This window comes from Cataglyphis hispanica, chromosome 4 (genome assembly GCF_021464435.1).
Source record: "Cataglyphis hispanica isolate Lineage 1 chromosome 4, ULB_Chis1_1.0, whole genome shotgun sequence".
Classification (NCBI taxonomy): Eukaryota; Metazoa; Arthropoda; class Insecta; order Hymenoptera; family Formicidae; genus Cataglyphis; species Cataglyphis hispanica.
The window spans coordinates 458023-476689 of NC_065957.1; the positions used below are offsets into that span (position 1 = coordinate 458023).

At 39.3% G+C, this 18667-nt stretch overlaps 1 protein-coding gene across 5 annotated transcripts in view; it reads right to left on the minus strand.

The window, feature by feature from the left end:
* Positions 1-18667, minus strand: part of LOC126849075 (ecdysone-induced protein 74EF) — a 187161-nt gene that overhangs the window by 53063 nt on the left and 115431 nt on the right. The window contains exon 1 of one of the 5 annotated variants that reach the window (XM_050590582.1): positions 4515-5784. The exons of the other annotated variants lie outside the window; for them this stretch is intronic. Within the exon in view, the coding sequence (XP_050446539.1) occupies positions 4515-4842 (328 nt within the window). The 5' untranslated portion in view covers positions 4843-5784. Of the gene's footprint in view, positions 1-4514; positions 5785-18667 lie in introns of those variants that run through there. 5 annotated transcript variants of the gene reach the window in all.

Consider the following 18667-nt stretch of genomic DNA (forward strand, 5'->3'; position numbering starts at 1 on the left):
TCTTCATAAAAAATAAAGAAAATTTAAAAAAAAGGAAAATTTAAAGATCTACTCAAGCAAAATGATTTTCCAATTACTGATTTCCCACATTACTGATGCAATACCAATTACGTTGCAATTATGTTAATGTTAATGCTAATGTCGCATGATATCATTCGTGATATTGCTTTATTTGCATGAATACGTATATATCTATAATATATATGTGTATGTATATGAATAAATAAATATATATATATATATATATATATATATATATATATATATATATATATATATATACAGGGTGTCCGGCGTCAATCGCATCACCCGTCGTATGCAGATAGAGCAGATAAAACTGAGGAGAAAAGTACTGTACTATTTTTTTTTATAACGCTTAATAAGAGAGTTATTATTGAGTAAAGTCTGACCAATCATCGCCGATCTTTAGCCAGACGCACGTCAGTGAGACGCTGTTGTAACAGCTGAGCGCTCACGCACACATGCTAGGCGCGCGGCTCATTGACGTGCGTCCAGCTAAAGGTCGGCGCTAAATCGCCAGACTTCACTCAATAATAACTCTTTTATTAAGCGTTATAAAAAAAAATGGTACAGGACTTTTCTTCTCAGTTTTGCCTGCACACGACTAGTGATGCGATTGACACCGTATACCCTGTATATATATATATATATATATATATATATATATATATATATATATATATATATATTAACATATCAAACGTTATAACGAAAATGTATGCAATTTTGTATATATAGTTGTAAATTAAAACAGCAAAGAATTTTAAAAGAAATTATAAAGAATATTTAAATACCTTTTAAAAATTCGAACTAATAAACGCCGTTTTTTAATCAATCAGCCGAAATCGAACGCGACGGTATAATGATATGCCAAACATTTTCGCATAATTTACATCCGGAGACAATTCATAATTTCACTTTATCTGATTACGTGACCGACTTATCGCTCGAGAACCTCGTGCTCGACGCAATAAAATAATTTCTACAGTCCTTCTCTCTCTCTCTCTCTCTCTAATCTCTCTTTCTCTGCACGTTGGCACACTTCTTACACGATAACGATTTTATCTGATAACGCGCCTTACATTTCGGCAAATCGGTATGACGTTTGTTGACCGCAGTTCGCAGGAAGTATGCGATGACTTTCGCGGAAACTGCCGAGACGGCCTCGAATAGCGCATGCGATTAATCTTCCCTTATATTCTTATTCTTCCTCTCTCTTAAGGTCAAAATTATATATATAGAGGGAGAACATAATTATCTCATTAGACCTATTTCTAGTATATTTTTTCTGAAATCTTTATTTTATTCTTTACTTTTTTTCATCGTATTTTATTTTATTGTTTTTTTTTGTGTTTCTGTTAAATCTCTTGCTGCAAGCTTAAACTTTAATTAAAATTATATATAGTATTATATTAAAGAAGTTTAATAAAAATTAATTATCAAAAAATAAAAGAGAGAGATGACACATTATGGCCCCAAAAAAATAATAATGAATATCGAACAATGTAAAGGGTGCATAATCGAAAGCAGGGTAATAGCTTTGCCGTCAAAATAATTTTGACTATCAGTGTAACAAATTTATAATCTGTATTGGCTACCTGTCATATGTGAAAGCTTTGAAAGAATTACCGAGAGAAAAAAAAATGATACGCATTATGACGCCAAAAAATTACAATGAATGTCAAACAATGCAATAAAGAGTGGATAATCGGAAGTGTGACATGACCTTGTGCCGGAAATGATTCTAGCTACCGATGTAAACACAAATTTATAATCTGTACTAGCTACCTGACACGTGAAAGCTACCGAAGCTTTCTATCGAAGAATAAAAGAAAGGGCAGTAAAATAATGGGAATCAAAAAGCCGACAGAAAAACAGGAGAAAATCTCGGGATGTACGTTTGTGTGCGCCTGCACTTTGCATCTATCCCTCTTTGTCACTTTCTTCCCCTTGGCTTTCTCCGATGATTTCTCATATCGGAACGGGATATAACGAGAGCGAGAAACGATGACGCATTGTTTGTACATTCTCGCTTTTCGTCTGTCGTTCCCGGCAAGGGTTCGACAGGAAAAGGGTTCATTAGGATAAACGGTACTTTTCCTAAAAAGGATCTCCATCTTTTTTTTTTCTTCGGCACTAAGCAAAAAAGACGACGAATAATAAAAAGTCACGTTTAGGTGCAGCGGCAGATCCGGATGCTTTCTTTTTCTTTTGTTTTTTTTTTCACATACATGCGCGATAAAATACGCTACAATTTCCTTGGATTAACTATTTAAAACTCCGAGATGATCATCGATTTCATTAATCGCGCTTCTGTGAAACGTTAAGTAGAGCGACTCAACTTGAAGACAATTAAATTGACAAATTTCACCCTTTCTCTCTTTTTATCTCCCGTCGGGAAAAGTATTTATTTTTCAAAAAACTTGGTGTGCCGCTTGGGACAAAAGGTAGGCGTTCGTGTAATGAATCAGAATTGAATTGACCAAAAAGGATAAAGAGAATGTTGAAAAATGAAGTTTCATTTCCTGTTCTTCAAGAAATTTGTATTATAACGTACAACAAGATAAAAAAACCAATACCATTAGAATACCATTCTTGTCATTCTCCGAAAGAGTTAAGAATGTTTCCATTATATTGCTGCATCGTTTCCGCTGATTCTGAGACTTTTCGTTAAAAAACATTTCACAAAATTATAAAAATCTCTAAATGAAATTTTAGATAAAGCGAAAGAACAAATCAATGAAGTTCGAGATGCGATAAAATAATATAAAAATATAACAAGAAAATAAGACGATACATTAATAAATAAATTTCAAAAATGTAGAAGAACAAAATCTTTATCTTCATTTAATTTCATATAAAAAAGAGAGAGAGAGAGAGATAATATTAATTTTATTTAAAAAGGTAGAAATTATCGTTTAACATAAATTTAAGCAAAACACTTATGTTTGATATATTTGAAACTGTTGAGAAACTTCTCTTTCCAACTCTTATTATTATTAAAAAAAAAAAAAGCTAACAGGAAAATATCCAAAAACACGTTTTTGCAATTATTTTTATTTTTGCGAGACTTGTTTGTATATAAAACGACATCCGGTGATATCCAAGGAGCAATGTCGAATCTCAATCGAGAAGACGATCAGAGGAGCAGAGGAAAGAGATCGAACAAGTTGTACGAGCGATACGCGAAAGGTTTTAATTTCGTTGGGGTTGGGGCAGGTCACTAGTCACCATTATCTGGTCGGACGCGAGAAAAAGAGAGAAAAAGAGAGAGAGAGAGAGAGAGAGAGAGAGAGAGAAAGAGAGAGGAGACGGTCTCACGGTGTGATAACGATTGCGGGGCCTGATTACGCGAAACGGGTCGACGAATATCTCGATGCCGCCGCCGTCGCTTTGCGAAACGACCTTCGACGGCGCGACTTGCGTAATATTTTTATCGGCCGAAATTACGCACTGGCCCGGCACGCATGTGCGTGCGCACCGTATCATGACGTACGCATCGGATCATACGCGAACTGCGTTTCGACGCAAAATACGAGTAGCGTAAGAATTGCTTTTCACGCCACAATATATATAGCGGAAAAAAAAAAGAAAAGAGAATATTTTATTATCCTTTCTAAGAGGAGCAGCACCCCTTTTGTCACTCACTCGCAAATTTTGTCAGACTCGAAATTAATAATTAAAAAATATGTGCGCTAAATTGAGTTACGATAACTTATTAGCCATCTTATCATAGAATTTTTTATTTTCACGCCACACTATATATAGCGGAAAGAAGAGGAAAGGGAATAATTTTATTATCCTCTCTAAGAGGAGCAATATCTATTTTGTCGTACGTTCGAATAATCCTCGGTCAGATTTTGTCAGATTTGAAATTAGCAATTAAAAAAATATGCGCTAAATTAAGTTGCGATGACACATTAGTCATTATCGTAGGAATGACACATTGATGAATGACACATATGACGGTCGTGCATTGTATATGAATTGTATGGCAACCTGAGAAAATTTTTACCGTTAAATAGATCTCAAAGTAGGTAACCAATATATTGCGATTAATATGTATGAAGGTATCGATATTGAGCGAGAATCTTGTGACGATTAATTCCTTTCAATTCGATTCACTGAGCAAAGCAAAATAAATATTTTTTTCTTACACGTTATAACATCTTTATAACAATATTTTATCGCGCAACTCAGAGCGAATAAGAAAATCTTCTTTTAACATGCAATTTTCCAAATCTTGGAAATAATAAATGACGTCTTTCCTTTTTTACAAAAATTAATCAAATTGATTTATTTGCTCTAGTAAAGTGTACCTAAATGCGTGTACGAAAATACTAAAGCGACAGAGCTCGAAAATCTAAAACGCGCTCTCGTTTCGACTCTAGAAACATCTGACGGAGAATTTCCGGGAACGATAAGGGATGCGGAGGCGAAACGCGCCTGTCCCCCTTCCCCACCGCCCCGATAACGAGTCACCAAAGACTTACGATATCGTTTGATGAGGTTCTTCTTGTAGGGTTTGGTGCCGGGCGGCCTGGAGCGCGACCTCGCGCCACCGTTCTTCTGATTGTTGTCGGAGCACGAGTCGTCCGAGTCCTCGGAGCAGGTGCGGTCCTCCCGCTCCTGGCCGTACTCGGAGGACGCGGCGGCGAAGCATCCGCGGAGCCTGAGCGCGGCCGCGGCCGCTCGATTACCGTAATCGTCGACGGACAGGTCCTTGCGCTGATCCGGCCCGTCGTCACGCTCCTCCTTAGCGAGGTCCTCGGCGTAATCGCCGACGCGGACGCTCAGGTCCAACGGCTGATCCTCGAGCATGATTCCTCGTGGCACTCGCAGCCGAAGTGTCAACAGACTTGCCCCTGCCGAATTCCTTGGACGATCGGATAGATCCTTTCGGCGCGCACACTACCAGGACACTTGGTACGGCATCTCGTAATCCTTTCGCGTGTTATCCCGCGCACTTTGCGAAGCGACGACGATGAATTTTTACGACATTGCACTCGCCGGGGATTTCCCCCGTACGGACGGCGCACGACTACGTGTCCTTGGAATCGTATCTCGAACTTGCTCTTTTCTTCCCCGCGAGGTGTTGATCCTGCCCCTGCTTGCTGTCGCGAGAGACGCGTCTCACTTCCGGCAATCGAAGGTCCGATTATTCGCGTCGCGATAGGACGCAGCTGCGGATACGAGTGTTTACGATTTGGCGAGGGAAAAAGGACGGAGAAGGATCCTCGTGAAAGATTGAAATGCCGCTTGCTTTTCCGAGATATCGCGCGCCAAGTTGCGCGTCCGCGTTTCCGATGACTCAACTCGTTCACTTATCCGAGCGCTCTCACCTCTCTCGCGGAACGTTCGCCGACGCGGTAAAAGTCAGCCTCGACGATGACAGCCGGAAAAGGCTGTTGATATCGCGCGCGCGAGCAAGAGGTTTACGACTCGTTCGTCCACTCGCTCAATCACTCTATTACTCGTCACTATTACTCGAATACGCGAAATCGCATCGACGAAATGTAATCACGCAGTAGCCTCCCCTCTCGCCCTCCGAAGATCTCCGAAAAGGGAGAGACGAGAAGGAAAAAAAAAAAAAACGAAAGAGGAGAGATGGGGAACGCGCGATCGACCTGCCGGAGCGTAAACGCGTGTTCTCCTGCACCGAGGCTACGGTCGCCGGTGGCACACTGACTGACTCGGAACCGGGGTAGCCCGCTAGTCCAGACTCTCGCGCGCGTTCACTCACTACTTCTCCAGACTCTCACACTCCGACTCCGCGCGCCGGACTCACTCTCGCTCGCGCACGTCGCCGCTCCGCGTCGCGCTCACTTCGGGGCGCCCGACCGTCCGTCCCCGCTCGGCCGTCTTCGTCGCGCGGCTTCGGGCGCGCTCGGCGCAGCCGTCCGTCCGCGCCGCTCGCTTCGCCAGCAGAGGCACCAGTCGGCGATGCGGCGCGGCCGCTGTCACACGCGTATGGGTCAACAACATCATACCATTACACATGCGGCGCGATGCAACGCGCGGGATATGCGTAGCCTACCGCAATGTCGGATCCCGTGACTCCCTCCCTTGCGGAGGCAAAGGCGGAGGCAGCCACGGCCTGCTCCCGCTTGGCCTCTAATAATAAATGTCTCTCTCTCTCTCTTTCTCTCTCTGTCCTCTGCTTTATCCGCTCCTTCGTTCTTCATCTCTCGGGGGAAAGCTATTTTTCAGTCTATTGGGATAGGACACTTAACCGAAAGCTCGCAATGGATTGTTGCTGTCGTGTCTCGCGTGACATTAACCTTCGATCGTCGGGAAATACGAGTAGTTTTGGATCTCAAAATAAGCGGGAAATAAAACAAGTGAGGCGAATAAAGAGAGGCGCCTATCGCGGCGCTCCCGAGAATAAAGTATCGAGCGCGCGTAAAATAATATTGGAATAAATGACAGATATATAATAGTCGAGAGTATACATATAAATGCCAATTGTAAATATAATCAATAGTATGTGCGTATAAATAGTATAAATAATATTTCTGCAATTTTATTTGCCGGAATATGATTATTTCTTTACAAGGAAGATAATAAAAATATAGTAAATTATGATTATTAAAAAAAAATAGATCCAAATTTTATAATATTGAAGAATAAATTTTTCTACCAAGATATTTAATGCTAAGAATTAAATAAAAATTAAGATCAAAATTTAAAAATTGGGGAAGAAAACAGCATGTGCCCTTTACTCTCCAATTAAATCGATCAACTCTGAGAATGTTTAAGTATCTATCTCTGCAATGAGGAATTTAATTTTGCATAAAAAAATTTGTTATCTCACTCTTCAACATAAAGAAATGCAATCTCATCGCAAACGTCGCATTGCTAGGCAGAAAATTTGATCCCCTAGTGTTCTCTCTCTCTCTCTCTCGGCCCACGAGGGCCCCTGACATTGTTTCCGCCTTGATGCGCGGGTCCGTCTGTCGTAGGGAAGGGGAGGCGCGAGCACGCACGGGAATGCTAGTGCGCGACTCTTCGCGGTATAGGTGAACGTGCGTGGCCGAGGTCGCCGGGAGAAGGAACTCTCTTCCTTCCAATCCGGAGAGTCGCGGCCGCGCTGCAGCCGGTAAACACAGGTGCAACTACGATGCTCTCGAGCGAGTGATACGCGATTCGAATTTCGAAGCGGTGACGTTTCGTAATTCGCGTCGCGCCGCGCCGCTCGACTCACCTTTCGTTCACGAAAAACGCGGCTACGTGTAGGCGCTGTGACTCTCCTTTCATCCTTTCTCTTCGTGTAGAAAAGAAAGAGAAGGAGAAATCAATTTAACATTAGTTTCCGAGAAGAACGCAAGCAAATGTACATACTATACATATATACATCGCGAGGATCGAAGTAAAGTTAATTTAATTTTTGCATTGAAGACAAAGCATCTGATGTTTCGATGATATCCGCGAATGTGTTCGTTGCTATCTCTATTATCTCAATGAATTGCTTCAAATTATAAATCGCGAGAAAGATTCCAATTAAATAATACTAATAATTAAATATAATAATAATTTTAATATAATTTAATATAATTAAATATTAATTAAATATTAATTTAATATACTTAATAATATTAATTATTATAATAATAATTAAATAATAATAATAATAATTTTTTTAATGCAATCAGTTCGTTACACTACTTTTTATGTTTCTGAAAACAATATGATTTCACGTGGCAACGACGATCCGTATCATATATATGTATATATAATGTTTGTTCATTATCAGTGACCGCTTATCGGTCGCCTATCTCTTCTTGTTCTCGAACCAAGTGTATTCGCGTACTCGTGCGTTATACGAGGGAGGCTCGATGGCCCCAGGCGAGCGAGAAAAGCGCGTTATATCGGGATGCTCGATAGATCGCGATAGAGAGACCGCAGAATTATTGGCTCGCCAACTGCATCGCGATCTCGTTTCCCCTCGGGAGGGATATATGTATAACCGAGGACAACGAAAGAAACGCTCGCTTCCCAGAACGCATCGCGTCATTGACAAAGGATTTCCTCAACGAGGACGGTGTCCCCGACGTCGATGACGTCGCGCGACGTCCAAAACAAGTTCTCGTCAGCACCGCCGCGTCTTATAAAAAAGAAAAGTGTACAAGCGGGCGGAGTAAGTGGCATTAAAATTTGAATGCTGGAGAGAACGAAAAATAAAATATAGAGGTGAAATTATGATTTGTAAAGTAGATGAAAAAATTTCTTCCAACCACAATCAGCTGATTTATATTCTTCTGAATAATTTTTATATACAATTTTGAAATACTTGCGCTTTTATGCTTATTTTTTTCAAACATTTCTTTTTATCTTACGCGACTCAATCGTAATTTAATGACTAAGTCTAAAATATCACGTCCCAGAGGAACGATCAATAGGAATAAGCGATTTTGCTGCAACCCGGAGAATTAGTCGAGTGTGTGATCAATTTCTTAAATAAAAATCCCAGCCGCATATAAATATATAGAATCTCGAATAATCGATTTATGCACAATTAAAAATAAGCACGCATCAATATAAATAATTACAAAACACTGATTAATAATTTGGAAAAGCATATATTTTTTTTTCTTTTTTCTCGAGTTTTTGATATTAAATGTTTAAAATAAAAAAAAAATACAAATGATACAATGAAATCGAAAGCATTGCGATCGACGAGAAGAAATCTTGTTTCATCGCGTAGAAAAGCTAGAGAGCAAGTGACATTTTCCGATACCTGTCGGCGCGGTGTCTTCTTTAGAGGATGAATTCATCGATCGAGCCACGAGTCGTATACCGTCACAATATCGGACACGAGAAATAGTTTGAAAGTTTTATCGCGGTTTACCCAGCATGAAGTGCGATGCTGTACGCGCGTTAAATGCCGCGAGAGTCCGCGACAAATCATCCTAATATTACAGCGATCGATCAACGTTCGATCGCAAATGTGCGTTATCGCAATCCATTCGACATTCAGTCCGATATGGATGTGTCAAAACTCGAGAACTATATTTATAGAAAACTTTCAGAAAACGCGCATTGTCTTTTTAGCGTTTTCAATAGCATATAGTATATGGAGATATTATTTTAGCAATATAAAATATATTTTATATTAAAAAGAAAATTTTTTAATATCTTTGAAGTTAAATATTTAATGAAAGTTGAAAGGAAGATAAAAAATTTGGATGAATAAATTTTTAAAACATTCTTGAATTTATCTCGTACAATTATCAAGCGCAATCGTTTCAAAGGAGCGACATTTGAGTTTTTACGACGCGAAACGAATTTCTGCGCCACGATGGCGGCAGACATCTGCATTAAAGGGATCCTGATGCATGCGTGTAGAGAGAGAGAGAGAGAGAGAGAGAGAGAGAAAGACATTGACGTTAGTATCCTCGATTTGTCGTTCCTCCGTGGAGCAGAGCCACCACCGTCGACGGGGGACCGAGTTATTTTAGCGCAAAAACGGCCGACGTTGCCGGCCCCGGGAGAGAAAATCTCGTAACTCTCGTCGATCACAAAACAACGCCTCGATCCAGGAAAACTGCGATTTCGAAACCTCGCTACGCATTCACCATTTAATTTGACTCATTGTATTGTTTAACAATAAATGCACTCGCACTCGACTATCTTCCATGATTTTTTGGCAAATTTGTTACATGTTGTATAAAGTGGAACATTCAAAGCAATATATCGAAATATGTTACTTATTAATTCTACTAATTCTTATTTTATTGCACACGTTAACAGCCTCTTGACGCTGATTCGACACATTTGACTCCGACCTCAAAATTGAAAGTATTATAATATTGAAAACATTTCGCGAACATTCTCGCGTGTCTGTCAGAGTTTATAAATAACTTCAAACATTCTAAAAATATCAATCTTTACAACTATGCACGTGTTCAATCTCGGAAATTATTTGAAAGCAAATACCACATAGAATTTTCGACATTAAATATAATTTGAAATATATTCGTTCCGGAAAATCTACACATTTTATGTGATAAATAGTGTATCATCACTTTGTTATTTCATTTATTATGTAAAATGTAAATTATCTATTTAAAACGATGCTTCATACAACGTTACACAAAGGTTTCACTGAAATTCGGAAATGTTTTCCCGGATTCTACTATAAAACAGTCATATTACGCATTCGTCGTCGATGATACGCTCGGCTTTAATAAAACGCCGCGGAAGAATGGCCGCACTTATTTTTCACCGGCTAATTCGGTGATATACGACCGAGTGACCCAGAAACACGACGGTATCTTGATCAATTTTGAGCACGACCAACGAGAGACGACGATTACGCCATTGTCATAATTATGACAAAAGGATGTATCGACTCCGCGCGTCAACAGACTTCATGACGCACGGATTCATTTTTATTTATTTTTTTTTTTTCATTTAGATATGATATATAAAGATATCTCATCTTTTGTAAAGTTAGGTAATGCAACAGGTGTACACCGTTTACGCACGAATCTTTCTTTAGAATTTCTTTCTTCGCAAATGAAACAATTGCGCTTTTAATGATATAAATTGATTGAAATATTCAATCTTTCAATATCATGTTGAAAGATTGAATATTAATTGAATATCATTATAATAAACTTCATGTATATCAATTTTTAATCTAAATAATTTTTATATTATTACAACGTCGAAATACACGCGTATTTTTCTATTTAAAAATTGTTTACGCGCGGAAAAGTTGATAGCATGCAATTGCTCCTCGGAAAGAAATGCAAGGGATAATACGCGTTATACTTCGCCTATTTTCTTCAGATATATATGGAAAAGTTATAATCTCTCTCTTCGAGTAAAGATAAATCCTACGCTTTCTTTATTTCTTCGGCCATGACTGCGTTTATCTCCTCTTCTCCATTATTTTTATTTATCGATTTAATTGCTTATTCATTTTTTGATCTACTACATTTACTACTTGTTTATCCATAATTGACGGCCAACGAGACTAATCACATGGATTATATACAGAGCCGCATACGCGCATGACGCGTCCGCTAATTATTTATCGCAATCATCGTGGTACTACTAGTTTGCCGTTCAATTTTCTGCATATAAGCGTCACGTTCTCTTTCTTCGACTTTCTACGTCGAACGCTGTCAACCTTTCCAATTGTCATCTCGATCTCGTTGTGTCTTTATCACAATTTATTCATTGCTCTTCAAAGCATAGGCAAATTTTGTGTTAATAATTCACTGCCGCAGATAGCAATCTCTTGATTCTCGTAGTAGAATAAGTCGTATTATTAATAACACAAAGCAGAGAAAAAATGGAAATTTTACTTCTAGTCTTTTTTTTTTTTTGTTTACATATACACTTATATTTATATTTTTTTTTAAATTTCCAATAATTGTCCAGCAAGCTTTTGCATAAAATGTATCTTTGCAGAAACATGCAAAAGTACCCTATCCATAATACATCGATTGAGAGTCGGAATAAAATGCGGCCAAACGTTATCGCGAAAATCTCATGAAATATCGTGGACTTTCGTGGACATGAAAAAGATGTTTTAACGAAACGCATTTAATTAACGATGGCGCGAAATGGTGCGCGTGCACCGCGGCGAAGAAAGTGCATCCCGTGTCTCGTTCTTTTCTCGCCTTCCTCCCGCAATTAATATCTGGTGCGGCGATTCGATTAAACGATTTACAAAGAATTAACACGAAACGCTGACGTGCATGCCTCCCGATAATTACCTGCAGCGCGAGTCAAACTACTCTCACCACACGAGATATATAATATAATTTGCGAAAAAGATCTCACCGCTGCGATCTATCAACATTGCGCATTAGCGTATCTGCAGAAATAAATCTCGCAAAATTGACAATCGATTAGGCAAAAGAGCCGATAAATTATTTATCGATTAGATAATTCCTTTAAATTAAAGAAAAAATTTCATTAATCATTCGATTGTTATTATAAAATTAATTATTATACAAGCATGAGACAAAACTACTTATCGCAATATTTAAATATAATTAATAATGATAAGAAAAATAATTAAATTATTTGCGCGAACAATGATACACATAAGTCAATTAATTCGCGAGATATTAAATGTAAATATTATATATAAAGTATTATATTGAATAGGCTCTGCAGTAAAATAATGGATAATCGAGCGTTACAATTAAAAATTAATAGTCAATGCATCGAAAGTTTCTCTAAATATTGCGTGAGATTCGTTAGTCTCGCCGGCGTGGAAGCGTCTTTAATTTTTCGCCATTCTTGCGGGAAGGTGAAAAGAGAGGAGGAAGAGATATTAACTGGTGATTCAGTCCGAGACTAACGCGCACTTTTCCTCAACACGTTTCTCCCCGACGCGGATGATTTCCTCTCCTTTTTTCGCCTCCTCACCGCTACAAATCATTCAAAGCAAAAGAGTAAATTTAAGATTTTGTGCGCTAGACCCCATTAAAGATTTCAAATGTTCCCATGACAGTTCCCAGATCTAGAAAAGCATCTACATCTAACAAGATGGTGTCATAAATAAAAATTAAAATGCAATTTTTCTTGCATAATAATTCAATGGCATCGCGTGTATCTTTTCAATGTTTATCAAGCATGCAAGTTTTAATTTTTTTATTAATTAATTTAATTAATTCGGATCGCGAGAATGCGATCCGAATCTAATCAGCTATTGATTTTGGAGTATCGGTGATAGTGAATAAACAACAAAAACTATTGACAGTTCGTTAAATTGGATCATCTTTAAATTAGCACTGGGTGGAGGAGCGACAACGAGCGCGGCGAATATGCCCGAAGGTACCAGAAACCGTGAAGAGGGCCTCCTCTCGCTATCCGAGACTCTTCAAGGACACGAGGGTGGTGAATCCGCCGAGGCGCGCGGCGAGTGCGCGCGCGCGCGCCACTCGCCTCGTTTTCCTCCCGTGAAAATCACAATCCGAAGCAAGCAAACGCGAGAGAAAGAAAAAATCCAGCCAGCGAAATCGCCGTCGCGTTCCACATAACAACGGCCGGAAAATTTTCTTGCCGTATTTTTTTTTTAATAAAAACAAGCGCCGTGTAAAAATCATTTCTTCCCTATCTTTTTTTTTCCGCTAAAGTAAAAATTATTTAGAAATATTTTCTAAAGTTTTTATATTTCGAGTTCTAACGAGCAATAAACCTGAATATTGAAACGATAATCGCAGTCGTAATAATTGACCGTAATAAATGGACGCGTCGTCACGAAACATATATCTTTCACGTGCGAAAGCGTATATTTACAGCTCCTACCGTAAATGAGTTTTCGCAGTATAATTAAAACAGTCACGTCTATACATCATCGTCATCGTCCTTCATCGCAGGAATCCGGGAATTCTCAGTGCTGCTTTGCACGGATAAGGACCTCTTCGTCCCGCGCGTCCCGCGAAGCGTGGCGCGTGTTCGACGAGCAGTCACGAGGAGGTGCCAGAAACCGTGAAGCAGTCCCGTGCATGCGACTTTCCAAGGACACACGTCGAAGAAGAAGAAGAAGAAGAAGAAGAAGAAGAAGACGAGGGAGAGGAAACGACGAGATGGGTGAGGAGGAGGAGGAAGGAAGGGGGAAGGAGGAAGAACGACGAAATAGGAGAAGGAGAAGAAGAAGAAGAAGAAGAATCCCCTCAGCTCACGTCCGCGAGAACCGGAAAGATTCTCTCGATCCGCTACGAACGGCTTCCAAGGTCCGCGATCCGTATTCCAACGAGACCCCAACACGCACAGTCGGCCGTATTCACGCACGCACGCATCGCGTACCTTTCTCTCTCCCACACGCGCGCCTCGGACGCACGTCCGGCCGCGAAGTTATTGTTTAAAACGTTCCCCTTTATTGTGTCTACAAATGTGTTCGGTCGCACGCGGCTGCAACGACCGGGACGGCCGCCGCTTCTTCCTCCTTCTTCTCGCTGCTCATTGCGCTAAATACGACTCTTGCAATTCTTTAGTTCTTACGTCGCGCTTCTTCGCTCTCGTCTTCGGTCGCTTGATTAACGATCGGGATCAACCGTGTCATGGCACGAGGTCTATATCGATTAGATACTACTGTATATGGTATCTCGATTCGGACAGTTTTTATTTTTGTTGCAATGTCCCTCATCGAACCAAAGTTGAGTTTTTCCCTCCATTCCTGCCTTTTAATTTCAACTGGTTTTCCATCACAAGATCTCTTCTTTCAATCTTGATAGAGATCTCGTGAAAATGTCAATATTGTTATTGTTATTGTTATTAAGTTCATATCATGTAGTATTATTTTGTACGCTTTATGTCTGCGTTTATATATAATCCTACAATATAAATCCATAAAGATTTATAAAACAAAATATATTTTCCAGAATACAAAAAATTTTTAACAAGTAAAAATTTATATTATAATACATCAACATTTAATTATATAAAATAAAATTATAAATAAAATATTTAAATATACTACTCAACACAGTTAATGTATACACAATACTATCAAAGAATGTGTCATGTTTTTAAAATATTCTTCTTTGATAAATTATTTTATTCAAGATGTAAAATAACTTTTACCAATATAATTAAATTAAGCAAATATAATTAAATTATTAATCTCTTTCATGTATAATTATATATTAATAATTCAATCTCATTTATAATCCTAAATATCCTCGAAATTGCACACTAATTTCTCGTGTGGTTTTTTAATTTTTAAATCATCTTCAATCTATTATTCAATATATCTATGCTTATGTCTTATCGATATAAAGATGAAAAATTTTATTTCTCTCTCTCTCTCTCTCTCTCTCTCTGCCGGATGCTCCTTGTGATCTTAAATAATTATTTATCCGTCGCAAAGAGAAATATCTCTCGACTGAGCATTATTGCACGTCTCGTCGCATCTCGATCAACTTCCTCGGCTTCCACGGTTACTCTTTTCGCCATCGTGGCCACACTCGGCCTCCTCTTGTCACGAGATACGGCGCGGATATAGCTTCGAGAAACGTTTATTGTGTCTACCAGAGAGAATTACCCGCACTGACTGTACACGCGGCTTGGCACGGCTCCACGCTTATAGCCGTAAACGCAACATGATTGCACTTTCGTTCCCTCTGTTCTCCTTGCTCGGCGACGAGAGATGTCGAATATCGCCGTTCGATTTCGCGGAGAACGAGAGGAGATTGAGACGAACGAAAGTGAAGAGCGGATCCGCTCTGCTCTGAAAACGCAAGGTTTTCTTTCGGCTTCCTGCTTCGTTGAAAATTTAATAAACTCGCTGGACATGTCACCTCTAATGATAAATAGTACAAAAAATGCACTCCGAAGAATTACAATTTCTTTTCACGTAATGCTTCAAGTTTAATTCTACTACGTTTCGATTCTTCTATGCTTTGCACCGGCAGCCTTTTCCTACACTACTTCGTTAGTATTTTAAAACATCTCGTCTGTTTTTGTCGCGAAGCTATATACATATCAATTAACTCATTGTCAGTTATAAAAAGTGTGCGATAAAATCGCAGCGTAGAATTCCGGTAGCGAGATTTCAAGAGAAAGATCTATCTATACGCTCGTGACGCTAATTCTACATTCTCGACAAGGAATCCGTCGTCTCTTCGAGAGTCGCGCTGCCCAAAGATCGTGTCGTATCTCCTTTTCTCGTGGAGAGTAAAGAGAGGAGGAGGAGAGGAAGAGGCAGAGGAGAGACGCGCGGACACGCGCATGCATACGACACATATACAACACATACGGCATGACGCACGTCTATGCAAACGCACACGTCGCGGCCACGTGTGTCCATGTGCGAAGCTAGCGGCGACTTGGAAAGGGGGAAGTAGTCGCCGAGGACGAGGAAGGAAGGAGGAGGAGGAAGAGGAGGAGGAAGAAAGAAGGGTAGAACGAAGAAGGTGGACAGAGCGGGATGAGCGGGGGAGGGGATATGCGGAAGGGAGGGAAGAGGCAGGACAGAGAGACGGACGGACGGACGGGAGGTGCAGCGAACTCTCCCAAGGCCTGCGCGTCCCCCCACCGTGCGTGCAACTGCAACTGCAACACTCGCGAAACGGAGAGAGATAGCTTCGGAGACCTGGGGTACTACACGCGAGTAAGGATACACACGGCCAGGCCGGACAAAGAGAGGCGACGCTGGCGAGCCCGGAAAGGATCGCGGCGGAGGAGACGGACTGGAGCGGAGCAAAGTTTATTAGCATGCTCCTGGACGCTACGCGAAAAGGGAAGCGGGGTGTCTACTCAAATCTTGTATAAAAATTTCCTGTAAAATTCCCCCATATTCCAGATATCTTTGTTCGAGATTCCGGATAAGAAGAATATGTAAAAAAATCTTTTGCTGCAATTTTCTAAAATAAATTTTTTATTATACGCCTTTTCTAATCCTTTTCATTCGTATGAAGTAAAACACAAAATCATTTGAGTTTCAAGTATTAGATTTAGAAATGTATTGGAAAAAAAAAACTGAATAGCTCTTGTTAGAATAAAAATTTTCTAGTTTGCAAAACATTTCTATTTTTTGTCACTAAAAATTAAAATAAAGAATATGTACTGCATATTCAATATTTTATTAAGACATTGGATATATATAAGCAGATAGATATATATTTATAATATATTTTAAACACTAGGTTTTCTATATTTTTTCAGGAAGTAGATAAAAAATAGCTTATCTTAGAAAATCGTAAGAGACGGCGAAAATTCATATCGATCGGTCATTAGAGATTTTTCTGGTCCCCGTCTCGATAATAATTCGGATTCGTCCTGGCTAGATGCAAAAAGTATATTTAATTTTTTCCTGTAAGACAAGCCGCATATATCGCGGTAAAACAGTAAAACGACAGACAGTCATGGACAGTCGCCGTAATTAGCTTTGGCTTATGTCAATACTCTTGACTTTTAAAAATAGAGAAAGATGTTATCGCGAAAGTGTCCGAAGAAGAAATTACCTCCGAATTGTAAACGGTAGTTTTGACGGAATAGAGCGTGCAACCTAAAAATAAAAAAAAGTCAGAGTCATATTTTTATTTACTTTTGAATTCCGTGACCTTTTCGACACTTTCGTCACTTATGCACGGCAATGATACATTTAAATACTTCCGTTTGGAAACAAAAATTTGCGCGTTGTCATCCGCGCGTATTCAAATGAAGTGACGTTTCTGCGAATATTTAGTTTGAACTTTTCGAAACTCGTACGCTCGCTGACCTACCGCACATCGATCCTCGCTATTATTTTCGACCAAATATCTCTTACTATTTACGTCATCGTTCCAAGTCCAAGGCAACCGAAAAAAGATTCCCATCAGGAAATCACAAACACATCGAGGCAATGCAACAAACTCGTCTGTTGAAATAAATGACACTTTCCGTTGCGAATAAAATAAAAATATAATATAGAGAATTTATTTACATCATATTTTTTCATCTATCCAAAGTAAATAATTTTATCTATTCAATAAATAATTTTTCAATAAATAATCTATTCGATAAATTTCGAAATAATAATTTTAAAATTATAATCGTGAAAGATATTCTTATTAGAACTAAAAAAAAAAAAAAAATTAAATGGATATAAAGTAAAACAAAAAAAGAATAAAATAAAATGCATAGTTAGAATGATGATGTGAGTTATGGAAATTTCGAAATCGGAAATTTAATTGATTTCCTGAATTTTCTGCCGACTCATATGGAACACATTTTTTTCTCCTCCTCCGTTTAAAATAAAAAAATACGCTTTATTCATGCGATCGTATAGCGCAGTGTAGGGTGCACTGAAAGCAATTAAATGTGAGTGAGGTTTTATTTCCTGCTTCGAGCTCCCATTACCTTGCCTCGGCATCGGCACAGCCGACAACTCGCGCGAACGCGAATTATTGTTTACTCGACGAGAAATGCGTGCGTGCCGGCGCGTTAAGAGCCGAGGCAGGCAGGCCTGCCTTGTCGTAAGCGAAGCCGATTATCTGCGTCGGGTTCTCTGGGTCGATCGATTGTTAACTGCGAATACACGAACGATTCGTGCGAATCGCGTGCACAAACAATATCATCGCGCGATACTAGGAAATTCTTTTCCGATACATCGTCTGAATATTCCGTCATATGACGCCGTTGGTAAAGATTGCCGTTAAAGGATGCTTCCTTGAAAGTCGCGTCGACGTGATAATTTTTGTCGAGACTTTATACCATCGTTATTTGTTATGCGAAGTGAACGTTAGTGGAACATGTTCCTGTTGGACTCTCGGGATGGCTCGATAATTTTTTATTCAATTTTCTTCCTTTTTCCTTTCGGCCACGTTAATGGAAAGCCGATGTCAAGGCGGCTCGAAACGCGACGCCACATATTGTCTAATAATAACACCGTGCGCGGAGAGATTCTTTCGTAATTTTTTCATGAAGTTCGTCGACTCGATGCTACTTTAATCTTTTGACGCGAATAGCGATAATATTCTTTCACTCCCCGTTGTTATTTTCTACGTATATCTTTGCGATTTCTTTTTTTCCCTTCTCATCATTTAATTTTATTACATCGGCTTAATTCCGTCAATTTCAATTATCTGTCGCTAAGTGCCGCAATGACACGAATTTATACATTGTTAATAAATATTTCCATTCTGCGTTGTCGTCTCGTATATCAAATTGTCTTACGAAAAACCAAGTCGAAAATTCG